The sequence below is a fragment of the Callithrix jacchus genome, chromosome 7 (genome assembly GCF_049354715.1).
Source record: "Callithrix jacchus isolate 240 chromosome 7, calJac240_pri, whole genome shotgun sequence".
Classification (NCBI taxonomy): Eukaryota; Metazoa; Chordata; class Mammalia; order Primates; family Cebidae; genus Callithrix; species Callithrix jacchus.
This window is the reverse complement of record NC_133508.1, coordinates 121,146,704-121,163,105: the sequence shown is the minus strand read 5'-3', so window position 1 is coordinate 121,163,105 and position 16,402 is coordinate 121,146,704. Positions and strand designations below refer to the sequence as shown.

The following is a 16,402-nucleotide window of genomic DNA, read 5'->3' as shown; positions in this document are numbered from 1 at the left end:
ATAGAACAGCAGTAACTATAATAGGACTCTGGGCACTCTGCTAAGAGTTTTACGTGGAATCTCATTTTGTTCTTACGTTAACTTTTTGCAGTTTATATTTGAACTGAGGAAAAAATGAGACTCGCAAAGTTTAAGCAACATGACTGAGGTTGCACAGCTAACAAGTTACAAAGCCAGGAATAAACACAGGAAATCTTACTTTAGAGCCAGGCTCTTAACTGTCTTTTTCTATTGCCTGTACCTATAGAGAGGGACTTAAAATGACAGTACCTTCTGAGCAAAAATGGGTGAGACAGCTTTTCTTTTATAGCTTGTTCTGAAACTTCAGTAAAATAACTTTTAAAAAATTAGGATTAATAACTCACCCCAGTAGTATTATGTATTTTTTCTCAGAAAATATTGAGAGCCAATCTTTTAATTGGCAACACTCTTCTCAGGTAAAAGTTAAAATACTACAGTATCATCACTGAATGAAGAACATCAGCTCTCATAGATTTTGTCTTCCCAGCCCTTTCAGCCTTTATCTAAGGGAGTTTCTATACCGGCCCTTCTGATACTTATTTACTCTCCTTGGAATTTTTCCTCTGTATCACCCTCACCTCTTCTGGATGGGGCTAGCGTTTGCTCCTCCCTTACTTGTTTTGACTTACAGAAACCGCATTTATCAGCTTTATTTTACTTGTTTGCAAATGTTTTTAGATCCTACTAAATGCTAGCTACTATTGTAGGCACTGGGAATGGTGTTATAGATAAGTCAGACAAGGAGCCTTCTCTAATGTAGAAAGGAAGTATCAACTGGTTATATGTTGTGTGTAGTGATGCTAAGGAATGAAGGGTGGCTGCTTTTAACTTGGGGGCTGGGAAGGCCTCTCTGAATGTCTAAGAGCCAGACTTGGGAATACAGGGGAAAGAGTGTTCCACAAGAGGGAACTATGAATGCAAAGGACATAAGGTAGGAAAAAATGTCTTACTTGAGGATCCCAGAGCAAGCATGAGGGTAAGAGTGAAGAATGAAGTCAGAGCAGTAGCGGGGGCTAGATACCACAGAGCTTTGTAAACTTTCCAGGCTGCCAGTTTGTAGGCCCTGGTTATATTCACACATGTGAAATGAGACACAAAGGCATTTTCACCTCTTTTATCACAATCTTATAGGAATTGGTGGTAAAGACCCTGATTGTAGCAGAACCTCATGTCCTGCATGCATATCGAATGTGCAGACCTGGTCAACCTCCAGGAAGTGAAAGTGTCTGCTTTGAAGTCCTGGGATTTGATATTTTGTTGGATAGAAAATTAAAGCCATGGCTTCTGGAGGTAAGGAATTCTTTAAGAAAAAAAGAGAAGTTATCATTATCCTTATGTATTGAAATAAATGTTTTAAAGATGTGTACTTAACACAGTTGTCCCATTAACTGACCAGCATGAAGCTTGAATGGAATAACTGGGAAGGGGAGGATAAAAATTCAGGGAATAGAACAGTTCCAAGAATGAATCAAAGTGTTTGATATTACTAATTTTCCCAAATTAGTATCAAGTGAATTTCTAGGACAGATATTTGGGATTCAAATGTGGAGGTGCAAGGGCCGGGCGCGGTGGCTCAAGCCTGTAATCCCAGCACTTTGGGAGGCCGAGGCGGGTGGATCACGAGATCAAGAGATCGAGACCATCCTGGTCAACGCGATGAAACCCCATCTCTACTAAAAATACAAAAACTCAGCTGGGCACGGTGGCGCGTGCCTGTAATCCCAGCTATGCAGGAGGCTGAGGCAGAAGAATTGCCTGAACCCAGGAGGTGGAGGTTGCGGTGAGCCGAGATCGCGCCATTGCACTCCAGCCTGGGTAACAAGAGTGAAACTCCATCTAAAAAAAAAAAAAAAAAAAAAAAAAAAAAAAAAGTGAGATTCAAATGTGGAGGTGCTTTTACTGATCTGTTGTTTACTTGCTTACTTGCTGTACTATTTTCTCAGCCTCCTGGCTTCTATCAGGTCGTGAGTTCTGGATAGCATCTCTCCACTCTGTGGGTGCCCAGGCTTCAGGATTTTGCCTTCAGTGTATCTTCCCTTCAAACTCTCCAAGAGGCTCCAATTGGTTCATTAATCAATATTCAGTATCCAATACCCCAGGTGGTAAATTTCTTCTTAAAGGCCATGTTATATACTTGGGGCTCCCCTCAGGGAGACTGTCAACTGTATGTCTTCAGGTTTGCTGCCAGTCCTTGGTAGGGTGAGAGTTACTATTTTTCTTCGATGATAAAAGGTCATGTAACACATGGAGTAGTAAAAAGGAGAAAGTAAAAATTATCTCTGTTGACCATTTTAATATATTTTCCTGCTAGTTATATTTATATTTACATTACCCAGAAGAAACCTTAGAAGTCACATGGTCCAGAAGACCTCATCCAGCAGTTCCCTTTATGCTCCTTGATCTGGGGTTATGCACCTTCTTGTGGCCGCTGAAATACCATGTTTTGGAAAATCCATCAGGAACATATTGCTATAGAGGATGTAATCAATCACTATATTTCATTTTAAATCACTTATCTCTCTTTTTGTTAGTGATTTAGGAGTTAGAAGTTTCATGTGTAATATCGGGGTTTGCATAAGCAGATTGAACGAGTGATAAGTGAGATGAAGATACTAAAAATACATTTCAATGAAATGATACTTTTCTAATATGAGCACCAAAGATTGTGTGTGTGTGTGTGTGTGTGTGTGTGCGTGCACCTGTGTGGTCACATCTACTTTAAGCAATAACATCTATTGTGTCTTCAAGGAAATAAAGTTCTCTCTGTTGGATGTTCAGATTTTGCTCCAGCCTGGGTCTGGTTTGATTCCTCCTTTCCTTGGCTATGAAAGCATTTGATTATGCACTATGGACCTGTCATCTTGCTCAGGCCTGAAATTTTATTCTTTAGGTTTCTTACTTTTTCTGCAGCAATCCTTTCCTGTTCTTAGCTATATTTTCTTCTGCCCCCGTTACTTGTCTTTTGTCATTGATGGAGTGGGGAAAAAGTGAAGGCACATGCATAAAGGAGGATAGCAGGAAATAATGACTTTATAAATATCTTAGTTACCTTTTTTTTGAGACGGAGTCTCACTCTGTCACCCAGGCTGGAGTGCAGTGGTGCAATCTTGGCTCACTGCAACCTCTGCCTCCTGGGTTCAAGTGTTTCTCCTGCCTCAGCCTCCTGAGTAGCTGTAATTACAGGTGCGTACCACCATGCCTGGCTAATTTTTGTATTTTTAATAGAGATGGGGTTTTACCATATTGGCCAGGCTGGTTTAAGAACTCCTGACTTCAGGTGATCTGCCTGCCTCGGCCTCCCAAAGTGCTGGGATTATAGGCATGAGCCACAGCACCCAGCCCTAAAATTCTACAGCACCCGGTGTTTCCAGTTGGTCTCTCATCTAAGTCCCAGCCAGGCCTGACCCTGCTTATAGCTTCACGAGATCAGGAGCATTCAGTGGGGTAGGGCTGTAGACAAAGGCGGTTATCTTTTTTTCTTCTTTTTTTTTTTAAAGACATTTGCTTCATTGGAACTTTCTATTAGCTTGCTAAATCAGAATGGACTGAATGGTTGAATTCTGGATTTTGTTTTAAAATATTCAAACTAACCAACACTTGTTTGCATGAATGTTTCTTCATTCTTTACTCTTTCTTTCATTGTTTCTAGATCAATCAGAACCATTAAAACACTACACAATAACCAAGAGCTCTGGATAATGAACATTTGTTATATTAAAACAGTTGAAAGAGTCTTAATTCAATCTTGTCTTGTATTTTACTCCCTGCTGAAATTTTAGTGGGTCTAACAGACATTGTCAGAAACCTTTTGGCGCCATCAAGTGGAATAAGGTGGAAAGTGCTTCTGAGTATGTGATTTTAGTTAACCAGAATAATTTCAGGGACTGATTGCTAGTGGCAGAATTGCACAAATTTTCATATGGAGAAAACATATTTTAGGAAAAACATGGAGATTGCATGAAGTATGAATATACCACCAATAGTTTAAGTATCCTTAAATTAAACAAGAACCTACTCAGTTACAGTCATTGTGTAAGGTGGTGGGGATGAAAGAATACTTGCCCTGCTGTAGCTGTTATTCAGATGTGCATTTTATGGTAATAGCTATAAGAACTAGTAGGTAAAAGGAAAATGGCACAAACAATAGCATGATTAATCTCTTTGTGTACCTGAGTGTATTGGAGAGTTTAAAAAATCTTTGCAGAAGACACATCTGAACAAAGTTTGTGGGGCTGCAGAAGGGTGGGGTAACGGCTCGGGGCTGAGAGAAATAAAGTAGGGGTGGGGAAAGGCTCTGGTGCAGAGGGAACAGCACTAATTTAGGAGCAGAGAAGTATGGGTACGTTAATTTGTGGACAAAGTGATTGTTTTGATAAAACTATTTTCAGGACAATTGATAATAGTGTTTACTAATTTAATATATTTTATGATAATTTTCATTTTTTAATGCATTTACAAGCTGTTGAATTTTGATAACATCGACTATGTTTCATCTGTTTTAGAATTAGGGTAGGAAACGAGAACCAAATAAATCACACTAGAGAGGAGAATTTTGACTGTGTGGAACACTAATTTTTAGTTTCTTCTGTCAGCCATTTGTGGATCTTCTTTTATTTTTTTCTTTACCTTTCTCATAAAACTTAAAAAAAAAAAAAAACAAGAAAATACCTGAATAAAAACCTAGATTGAAAACGTTTTCCTGCTTTTCCACATATTATTAGTAGTTTATCTTGTGTGGGTATACCTTTCACAGACCAGTTTCTCTTACATTATAGTACAGGGAAGAATTTGAAATAGGTAAGGAGAGAGAGAGATCTGAGATGGCTTTATACCAAGACCTGAGTTCCATCCTGGAGGAGGGATGTGCCTGGCACAAGAAATTTGGAATGGAAACTCTGAGGAATTCTACAAAGACAGATAACATTTCAGTGTACCACTTACTCATCAGTTCTTTAATGTCTGGTTTATTTTATAACCATGTCACATATAATGGCAACATTTTCATTAATTGTATTATAAACTCCAGAGATTTCAATCAGTATGGTTGAAATTTTTTTCCTAGAAAATATATGCTTTACCCTTTCTCTGCACTTATAAAGGGAAATGCTTAGAGCTTTCATAATAGAAAAACACCCTTTCTCAAATTGACCTAGAATAAATGGATGTTATTGCAGTTTTCAAGCTATTTCCTTCTCCTTGAGACTACATCACAAAGACAGGAATTTTATCTACCACTTTCTAAATCAGAAATCAGCAAAGGAATCAAAACACAACACCAGCTATCTCTATAAAGGAGTACCATGCATTCATCAAAATGATGGCATGATGAAAGACTTTCATGATACATCATTAAGAGAAAAGCTTGGATTATAAAATAAAGTATGGTTAGTATAGACGTGTATTTGGAAGGTGAAATGAATAAATATGTATACATAGAAAATATCTGGAATAAAATCTACCAAATGATTAACAAGACACTAAGTGTTAAGTAGTGGGATTACAGGTAATCTTTAGTTATTTGTTTTCCTTCTTTATACTAATTTTTCTGCTGTGAAACTGTTACACATTTCTAATTAAAGATGTTGTATTCCTGGGTAATTTTTTAGTATAATGTAATATTTCTTCAGGTGCCAGTTGTAGGATGCATGCTTTCAATTGTTTTGTCTCTTGTGATGGATGTGTATAACTGTGACTAGTAGCATGTATCTATATATATTTGAGGTAGCCTAAGGGGTTAGTTGATGGTTAAGAAGCTAAACTGTTGTGTTGAACTCAGCAGTGTTCTAACCAACTGTTTTAATTGATTAAGAAATTTTCCTAAACATCTAGTATTCCAGTTATATTTTTATAACGATGACAACAGTAACAAAATTCAACAAAGACAAAAATAAAAACTCTAGCTCTTTTATTTTTCATCTTAACGAATTCCTGAAGATCTGAGCAGTGAAAAGGGGGCACTGATAGTTTCTATATTTTAAACATATAGATATATATAATTATTACTGTGTTGGTAACATGAATATCACTATTTCCTTTTTGTTAGGATAAATCATTTTTAACTTTCCTAAACTTAAACCAACCATGCATGGGGTAGTGGAGAGAGTGGGATGAAGGGAGAAGTTAGATTATACTGATGGTAGAGCTCCTGAATTAAGGCAGCAGCAAGAAGGAGATGGTGCTAACAGTCAATCCCTTGTAATCTGTTGACCTATGGTGATGTGGAATGGAGATGTGGCAATAATAACTGGGCCATCTTCCATGTAAAGCTTTGAGGTTTATTGTAGAGTTGTTCTACTGGCTAGAGATTACACATTAAATTAACAAATATGTATTGAATATTTATTCACCTTCCAATATTGTTTTCTTTGTAAATTTCAGATTAACCGAGCCCCAAGCTTTGGAACTGATCAGAAAATAGACTACGATGTAAAAAGGGGAGTGCTGCTGAATGCATTGAAGCTACTAAATATAAGGTAAGGTAAAGTATTTTCTCCATCTTTTGGACATAGATTAATCATTTGTACATAAAATTGGCATTTCAGAATAGTATTTTTTATTTTTATATTTTGTAATTTTCATTTCTTGATTCCATCCATTTTGTGTTTTTCATTTCTTGATTCCATCCACTCTTCAAACTCATGTAGTTAAAAAAAAATCTTTCCCCCTCCTCTTGTATATTGCTTTTCCTGCTTCCCAGGCAGCATTCTGTACCTGCAGTAAATGAAGTTAAATTGCAATGTAAGTATAATTATTTATTATAGAGTACATTATTAAATTGGTAAATACTTTAGGAGACCCACTAGATTAGAAGAAACTAAAGCACAGAGAGTTCATTCAGGAAATAAAAAAAACTCCTCAAACATGGATTTCCTAACTTTATTTCCAGAGGTCTTCCCACTACATCATGCTGCCTCTGTAAACAAAAAAGAGAGGCAGTGGTTCAGTGAGAGGTAACTTTTCCATTTAGGGAGGCAAGTAAAATTTGAGAGACTTGGCTGGTGTGGATATAGGGCTGATTGCAGTGTACATGATCATGGGATTCAAATATTTGAAATGCTGTTATGTGGGAAAACCTTTTGGATCATTACAAACTGAATTTTTTAGATGTTTAATTGAAACATTTGATGAAACAGTGAGTTACCTGTCATTATAAGTGTTCAGGCAGAGCTTGTAGTATTGGATTAAAGGGCCTCTGAGGTGATTTAAGCTCGCTGATTTTATTAATTCTAATTGTCATTCAAGAATTCTAGCAGAGTTAGGGTATGCTTTCAAGCAATTTTAAATTTAAGATGTTTCCAAGCAGCTGATTAAGATGTAGCTTCGTGTGGGCAGCATCACTAAAAAAAGGAGATGGACATAGAAACCTGTTCAGAAACTTTCATGTGGTCTTTTTTGCCTGATGAAAGATGAACTTGTCTAAATTCTACTTATATTTCAATTATTCTAAAAGAAATGAGTAAAAAAGGAGATGTAATATGAGAATTTTGTTGTTAGTTTATTCAAGTACATTAAGTATTTTGGATTAGCAATATGCCTGTACATTTTTTTTTTGCATGAAAGTTTACTATTACTGTTTTTTTTTTTGGCATATATTTTGACTTTGCCATTGATGGTAACAATTCAGGATATTATCTGTGGGTGTTTTTGGTATTTTTAAAAGTGAGGTAGGGTGTTTTTAAACATGAGGTATATATAGTTTCAGCAGTCAGAAATTTCTAGACCTAAAACTAAGGGAAAGTTGGAATTCATTTTATTTATCTTTCTTAGTGTTGATCCACAGAGAATTTAGCACAGTTCTTAACATTTGGAGCATATGCTAATGAGGCTTATGTTTCAGAAGTCCCTTCTCTCTCCAGCTGGGTGGAGAGCTCCATGGGTGCATGTGTTAGACTTGGGTTTCACTGAGCATGTCATAGTAACTTAGGCAGGAACTAGGAAAATTCTTGTCTTTTTATTACATAGGATTAATTTTCATGTGGAGTGTTTTAATTTTGGACAAAAAGAATTGTTCTGTGAATACAGACCCCTATTTACATTAATTTTAATCAGACTATTGGGAATGATCTTCTTTTCATTATGTTATCTTTCTGCTCAAGAACCTAAATAGAGTTCTGTTTACCAACATGTAGCCTAAGTTTCTAATATAACTTAACCTTAACTGTTCTGTCTTATTTCCTGTTTCTCTCCAACCCAGATTGTTTTAGTTAGGCTGATTGTCTCATTATTTTTCACACATAGCTTGCCCATTCTTACTGATGATTTATTCTATTCTCTAGTCTGAATGCCTTTCCTTATTGCCTATGACTCAAATCCCATTTTTTATTATGAAGTCTTCCTTTTGACCAAAATTAATCTTTTCTTTCTTGGAGCTCTAGAAGGACTTTTTGCCTGCATAGCATATGGCTTTTCAGTTTGTTTACTCTCTTATCCTCTGTGCTGTTTTACCTGGGCACAGCTGGTTTTTCTTTTCAATTAGATTTAAGCTCCTTGAAATTGAAGAGTACATACTTTTATATTCTTCACAGTGTCACTAGAGTGCTTTGTTTATAGTATGACCTCATATATAGCGGTTCATTTTGTAAACGTGCTTTTAGTCTCAAGGAAATTTAGAAGAATGTAAATTGCTTGGGATATTCCATCACAACTTCTGTGAAAACAGAACCTTGGATGGAGGGGGTCAGCGTTGATCCTTTTTTTTTACTTGGATGGTAGAATGCAATTTGAATTCAGATTCGAATAATTTTTTAAAACATTAGGCTTGGGGTCTTCAGAGACCAGAAACTATGAAAAGGGTTATATGTAAAACAAGTAAAAGTTCTTTTTTCTATAATAAAAGGAAAATTCTATGATGGTGTTACTGAGTTAATAAGAAGAATCTTTTCTTCCATAAGTATTCTATTACAATCATTAAAATAGAACCTAGAAAAGATATTCACAATCCCATGAGTTCTTGGGTCTGAAATACTTGTTAATTAGATTAAATTAAATTAAGTTAAATTGCCTGTCTGTCCCTTATTTAGAACTAATTCATGGGCTACAGGCTTGCAGCATTTAATGCCACCCCGCCATTGAACATTTAGCCTCACTGGCCTTCTGTGACACCAAGTGTCTGAGTTTACTTAACTTTGAGCATTCCTTAGTCTTCGCTTATGATTTCACTCACTTTCTGCTCCCTACCTGTTGTTTTCTCACTGTGTTTTTGCCTCAGCCCTCTTTTCTGCTGTGTCAATCTTACTACTTTTTGTGGTGTTTTTGAGTCTGCATGTATGTAGTAATATGGATTGGGGTTCCTCTCGCTAGCTCTGACCCATTCTGGAGCTCTAGTCAAGCGTTTGCAGCTCTCTGCTGACCATGTACCATGGGTGCCCTGCTCTAATAAGTATTCAATAAACATGTAATGAGTGAGTGAGCAAGTAAATAAATAAATGAATGGATGGATAGTGTTCTGATAATACTTAAATTTAATATTGCTGAAGTTGAATTATTTTCTCCTTCGATCCATCATGTTCCTCTTGATGGGTTTGTCTTTTTTTTCTCTGCTAACAATATCAAATACTTCCCACCCACAAAGGTTAAACCTAATCATTCATATAGTGATTTTTTTTTTTTTTTTTGAGACAGAGTCTCTGTAACCCAGGCTGGAGTGTGGTGGCACGATCTCAGCTCGCTGCAACCTCTGCCTCCTGGGTTCTCCTGTCTCAGCCTCCCGAGTAGCTGGGATTGCAGGTGCCTGCCGTCACTCTCAGCTAATTTTTGTGTTTTTAGTAGAGCCGTGGTTTCACCATGTTGGCCAGGCTGGACAGGCTGTCTTGAACTCCTGACCTCAGGTGACCTGCCTGCCTTGACCTCCCAAAGTGCTGAGATTACAGGCTTGATCTGCACTTGGTCTACTGGACATTTTTAAAGAGCTTATATAATTTGATAGAAGTTGGAGATACAAAAATGAATAAAATTTCCCCATCTTAAGTAGCTCAATTGTTAAAAGAGAAAGATATATGTTCATAGACAAGTACAATAGAATAATAATTACCCAGCTTGCTTTGCTAGTTAATGGCAGAATGATTCGTGTGAAAGTCCAGGCTAGGAAGCTGGAAGTTATACTTAACTTTCTTTTGAATCAACTCAATCTTGTCAAATTTCTATCACTTTTATTTCTCTGTCTACTCTCCAAGGTTAAAAACTTCTTACCTTTCTCCTGGGCTATTTTATTGGTTTCCTTCCTGTTTCCAGCACTAACCTCCATCCCATTTTGCAGCTTCCATTCTGCTGTTCTGCAAATCATTCAGCAACCGTTTATTCAGAGTCCACTACCATTGCAATAGGTACTGGGAATCAAGTATCTCCTGTAATTTCTAGGCTTCTGGGTTAGGTGACTTGTCTAATGATGTGCCATTCATTGAGATGAAGATTATAGGTGAGAAAGAGGCTTAGAGAAATAATGGGGGAAGGTAGAAAGAAAAGGAAAGATGATTCAGTTTTAAACATGCTAATTTTGAGATGCTTTGAAACAATGTTAAATGGAAAATTTGATATACAGGGCCCCAGGAGATAGAGAGATCTATTTGATTGACATTCATGTATAGATTGCCCTTAAATCTAAAGGATGAGATCACACAGTTGGACTGTATGTTTTGAGAAGAAGGGCGGGGACAGAACCCTGAGGGATGCCAGTATCAGAATAGAGATTTATAAGCCCTGATATTCTGATCAGATTGTTTCCACATTGTCAGATAAAGTTTAAACTCTTTTGAATTACGTGCAAGGCATTTTTTGATGTTTTGATTATATACAAAGCACTTTTTGAGCTGGCCTTTGGATCTCCCTCCAACCTGATCATTTCTTGTTCTTTTGCCTTTGCCATGGAAGTGACTTTCCTAAGAACTCTTTTGTGGTACAGTTTCAAATTTCTGTACCTTTGCACTTGTTCTCGTTTAATATTTGTTCACTTTTGTCCTTTTGGTGATTGCCAACTAATTGTTAAAAATAGTAGTAAAATACATTTAACATACAATTTACCATTGTAACCATTTTTTTTCTTTTTCTCTGTCTTTCTTTTTTTTATTGTACTTTAGATTCTGGGGTACATGTACAGATCATGCAAAACTGTTGTATAGGTACATTCATGGCAAGATAGTTTGCTGCCTCCATCCCCCCATCACCTATACCTGACATTTCTCCCCATGTTATTCCTCCCCACCCTCCCTCCCACTGTCCCTCCCCTACACCACCCCGGCAATGGACCTCACTGTTTGATGCTCCCCTCTCTGTGTCCACGTGTTCTTATTGTTCAACACCTGCCTATGAGTGAGAACATGCGGTATTTCATTTTCTGTTCTTGTGTCAGTTTGCTGAGAATGATGGTTTCCAGATTCATCCATGTCCCTACAAAGGACACAAACTCTTCATTTTTTATGGCTGCATAGTATTCCATGGTGTATATATGTCACATTTTCCTTGTCCAGTCTATCATCAATGGGCATTTGGGTTGGTTCCAGTTCTTTGCTATTGTAAACAGTGCTGCGATGAACATATGTGTTCATGTGTCTTTATAATAGAATGATTATACTATTATATTATACTAAAGGACTATACTGGGTATATACCCAGTAATGGGATTGCTGGGTCAAATGGAATTTCTATTTCTAGATCCATGAGGAATCACCACACTGTCTTCCACAATGGTTGAACTAATTTACACTCCCACCAACAGTGTAAAAGTGTTCCTATTTCTCCATATCCTTTCCAGCATCTGTTGTCTGCAGATTTTTTAATGATCACCATTCTAACTGGCATGAGATGGTATCTCAATGTGGTTTTGAGTTGCATTTCTCTAATGACAGTGATGATCAGCATTTTTTCATATGTTTGTTGGCTTCATATATATCTTCTTTTGAAAAGTGTGTGTTCATACCCTTTGCCCACTTTTGGATGGTTTTGTTTTTTTTTTTCTTGTAAATCTATTTTAGTTCTTTGTAGATTCTGGGTATCAGCCCTTTGTCAGATGGGTAGATTGCAAGGTTTTTTTCCCATTCTGTTGGTTGCTGGTTCACTCTAATGATTGTTTCTTTTGCTGTACAGAAGGCTCTGGAGTTTAGTTAGATCCCATTTTTCTATTTTGGCTTTTATTGCCATTGCTTTTGGTGTTTTAGTCATGAAGTTTTTGTCTATGCCTATGTTCTGGGTCGTTTTGCCTAGGTTTTCTTCTAGAGTTTTTATGGTGTTAGGTCTTATGTTTAAGTCCTTAATCCATCTGGAGATGATTTTAGTGTAAGGTGTCAGAAGGGGTCCAGTTTCTGCTTTCTGCACATTGCTAGCCAATTTTCACAGCACCGTTTATTCAACAGGGAATCCTTTCTGCACTGCTTGTTTTTGTCAGGTTTGTCAAAGATTAGTTGGTAGTAGATGTGTGCTGTTGCTCCAGAGGCCTCTGTTCTGTTCCATTTGTCTATGTCTCTGTTTTGATACCAGTATTATGCTGTTGTGATTACTGTTGCCTTGTAGTATAGTTTGAAGTCTGGCAGTGTGATGCTTCCAGCTTTGTTCTTTTTGCTTAGGATTGTCTATGCAGGCTCTTTTTTGGTTCCATATAAACTTAAAGTGATTTCTTCCAGTTCTGTGAAGAAGGTCATTGGTAGTTTGATGGGGATGGTGTTGAATCTATAAATTACTTTGGGCAGTATGGCCATTTTCATGATATTGATTCTTCCTAACCATGAGCATGGAATGTTTGTGTCCTCTCTCATTTCCTTGAGCAGTGGTTTGTAGTTCTCCTTGAAGAGGTCCTTTACCTCCTTTGTTAGTTGTATTCCTAGGTGTTTTATTCTCTTTGTAGAAATTGTGAATGGGAACTCACTCTTTATTTTGCTCTCTGTTTGTCTGTTATTGGTGTATAGGAATGTTTGTGATTTCTGCACATTGATTTTGTATCCTGAGACTTTGCTGAAATTGCTTATCAGCTTAAGGAGATTTTGGGCTGAGATGCTGGGGTCTTCTAAATATACAATCATATTGTCTCCAAATAGAGATAATTTGACTTCTTCCTTTCCTAATTTCAATACCTTTTATTTCTTTTTCATGCCTGATTTTTCTGGCTATAATATAACTTCCAATACTATATTGAATAGGAGTGGTGAGAGAGGACATCCTTGTCAAGTGCCAGATTTCAAAAGGAATGCTTCCAGTTTTGCCCATTCAGTATGATATTGGCAGTGGGTTGGTCATAAATAGCTTTTATTATTTTGTGATACATTCCATTGATACCCAGTTTATTGAGAGTTTTTAGCATAAAGCACTGTTGAATTTTGTTGAAGGCCTTCTCTGCATCAACTGAGATAATGATGTGGTTTTTGTCTTTGGTTCTATTTATGTGATGGATTATGTTTATAGACTTGCATATGTTGAACCAGCCTTGCATCCCTGGGATGAAGACTACTTGATGGTGAGGGATAAGCTTTATGATGTGCTCTTGCAATCAGTTTCCCAGTATTTTATTGAATATTTTTGCATCTATGTTCATCATGGTTATTGGCCTGAAGTTTTCTTTTTAACCATTTGTAAATGTGTAATTCAGTGACATTAAGTACTTCACATTGTTGTACAACTATTACCACTATCCATCTCCAGAACTCTTTTCATCCTGCAAAGGTGAAACTTTACCCATTAAACACCTACTCCCCATTCCTCCCTTTCCCCAGTCCCTGGAAACCATCACTATATTTGTGTCTTTTTGAATTTGAGTGTCCTGCTTTTGGTATCTCATAAGAGTGGAATCATGTGTATTTGTCCCCTTGTTACTGGCTTAAAGTAACTGGGATAATGTTTTCAAGTTCTCAGTGTAGCATATGTCAGAATTTCCTCCTTTTTAAGGCTGAATAACATTCCATTGTATGTGTAGAATACCAGATTTTTTGTCAACACATTCATAAAACCTAGCTGGATCCTGACATTCTATTTGAAGCCTTTGCTGAGGCAAAATGGTTTACTTAATGCTTTGTGGATCATCATACCTCCCCACCCACATTTCAAATAGTGCTCATCATACCCTATGTATTTGTTTATATGCCATTGCCCTCAGTTCCTTTAGTTGGTCAGGTCCTTGAGGGTAATGGCCCTATCTGGTTCTCTTTGTATACCCAGGGCCATATCTAGAACTAACAAATAGGCAGTACTGAATAAAATTTGGGTTGGACGACAGTGGTAGAGGGAGGGCATTCCATTCAACTACTTGTAGAAAGATAAGGAAGTGAGACATAGCAAAAAAAGTTCATAGAACTTTTGGTGGTTCCATATTCCTGGAGTATAGAGCATGTGAAGCCAGTGATTAGAGAAATCTCTTGGATGGAATTATGGGGTAAAAAGTAGTGGAAAAGACTCAAGAAAGTGGTATACTAAAATGCTTAGGTCAATATATGATGGATACAGTTGAAAGAAAAATGCTAAGTGAATGGTGATCTTTTTGGTCTTTGGTTAAATTTTTATTCTGATCTGTGATATAAGAACACAGAGTTATTAGTGCTGATCTATGCCTGTGAATATTCATAGAAATGCAAATAGTTTTTAGAATGACAATATTCCTAAAAGTCTGAATGGGGGAACATTCCTTTATTGAAAAAATGTCTCAGGGTGGTTGACTTTTCTTCGTTTATTAATGTGTCTGAAGGAACTTCTACGTGCTTATTTTTGTTGTTATTCTTTGTGTGTGTTCAAACTGTTTATGTATCAATGTCCTTGTCTGTGAGTGCTTTGTTTGGTGTAGATATGTATTTAGATCTATGTTTATTTCTTTTACAGAATACTTATCATAACATCTTTCTTTATTTTCCCTTCCTCTTAGTTTTTCATTCCTATTTTTTGCTTCCTCTAGTTTTTCCCCTTATGGATTGTTTGGTCTTTGTTCCTTTCTATTCTTCTTTTCATTTATTTACCTTTCCTCTCTTCTTTTTCTTTTAAATTGAATGCTATATAGGAATGATCATTCTAGATAAAATGGAAAGATTTTACCCATTTTAAATGGCTATATGATAATACATTCCTTGATATATGATAGGATGATAAAATGATTGTTCTAGATATAATAAAACGAAAAAATCAAAAGTTAAAGAGTTACCTCAACCATGGCATTTCCTTTACCTTTAATTAGGGAAACTCAGCCAAATTTGTATTCATCATTGAAAGTGCCAGTGGAATTACTGAAATCAGAAGTCTTGGTGTTATTGCAAATTCATCTCTCTTATTCTTCATATTGAATTAGTCACCAGAGCAGATCCATTCTTCCTCCAAAATATTATTCTAAACTTATCCTTTTTCTCTAATCCCTTTGCTGCTCCCCTCTTCCAGGCACTCATATTTTATATTTATTAATGAAATAGCATCTCATCTTAAATTCCTGCTTTTTTCTCATCTACTTCTGAGCCACCTTATATACTGCCAAGAGCATAATCTTTAACGCATACAAACATAATTATGCCCCTCTCTTTTAAAAATATGTTTTCCTTCATTGTTTTCACTTAAATTTGAGGCTCAATAACTTAGTATTCAAGCCCATGTGAGAAGCTGAGTTTCTTGTATTCACCTAGAGCTCCAGTAATCCTGAATGACTTACAGTTTTCTGGATGTGTTTATTTATTTTCTCAAATTATTCCTTTTACTTGATCACCTGTTGACCTCTTGCCACTCAAGCCAGAATGTTGTCATGAAAGAGAATGGATCAGTTTCCTAACATTCCTGCAAGGTCAAGTTGTGAAGATGGTACATATTTGAGGCAAAAGAACACTCTTTATCATTTAGGGCCTTGGACATATATTCTTAATGCAGTCTCCTTATGAATTAAATGAGGCAATATGTAAATGTAAGCACTTCTCTTACCTCTGCACTAGAAGCTGGCAGATGGACTTCTTGTCTCCTTTCCTTTGATTTACACTCTTGTCTGGGCCCTACCAGCCTAATGACAATAGAAGCATGGAAAGGTAAACTTAAGAACAGAACTCTTTGTTTTGGTTTTGTTTGTTTTTTTTTTTTCCTAAAGGTGAGCTCAGAATTGGCCTTGCTTTTCCTTTTTTCTTGAAGTACACCCTCTTCCTTCGAGGTCTTTCAGTGATGGTGTAGTAGAGTTTAAGTTGGAGGGTTGGGGAGAAGAATCCTCAGGCTTGTATTATTTCACTAGCTACATAGCAGGGAAGAGAGAGAAAGTGGTTTAGAGGAAATAATCCCACAACAGGACTTTTCTTTGAAAATCAGAGTGTTATAAGTAAATTTTTTTAATTGAGTAAAAAATGGGAAGGACTTTGCAGATGTTTTCAAATAAGTAATGATTGTTAGGCTTGGATTTCGGTCAGAAATGAAAATGTATTAAAGAGTGGTCAGTATAAATGGAGTTGGTTGA

The 16,402-nt window shown here is 36.6% G+C and overlaps 1 protein-coding gene and 1 long non-coding RNA gene across 2 annotated transcripts in view; one reads left to right on the top strand and one right to left on the bottom strand.

The window, feature by feature from the left end:
• The window catches only part of TTLL7 (tubulin tyrosine ligase like 7), a 92,417-nt gene that overhangs the window by 16,597 nt on the left and 59,418 nt on the right, over nt 1–16,402 (top strand). Inside the window, exons 8-9 of the mRNA XM_002751007.6 lie at nt 1,153–1,311; nt 6,400–6,494. Of these exons, the coding sequence (XP_002751053.1) occupies nt 1,153–1,311; nt 6,400–6,494 (254 nt within the window). The remainder of the gene's footprint in view (nt 1–1,152; nt 1,312–6,399; nt 6,495–16,402) is intronic.
• LOC128928201 (uncharacterized) overlaps nt 6,489–16,402 on the bottom strand; it is a 73,574-nt gene continuing 63,660 nt past the window's right edge. The window contains exons 3-4 of the long non-coding RNA XR_008473005.2: nt 10,259–10,447; nt 6,489–6,732 (exon numbers count right to left, since the gene is read on the bottom strand). This is a non-coding gene — a long non-coding RNA (uncharacterized LOC128928201). The remainder of the gene's footprint in view (nt 6,733–10,258; nt 10,448–16,402) is intronic.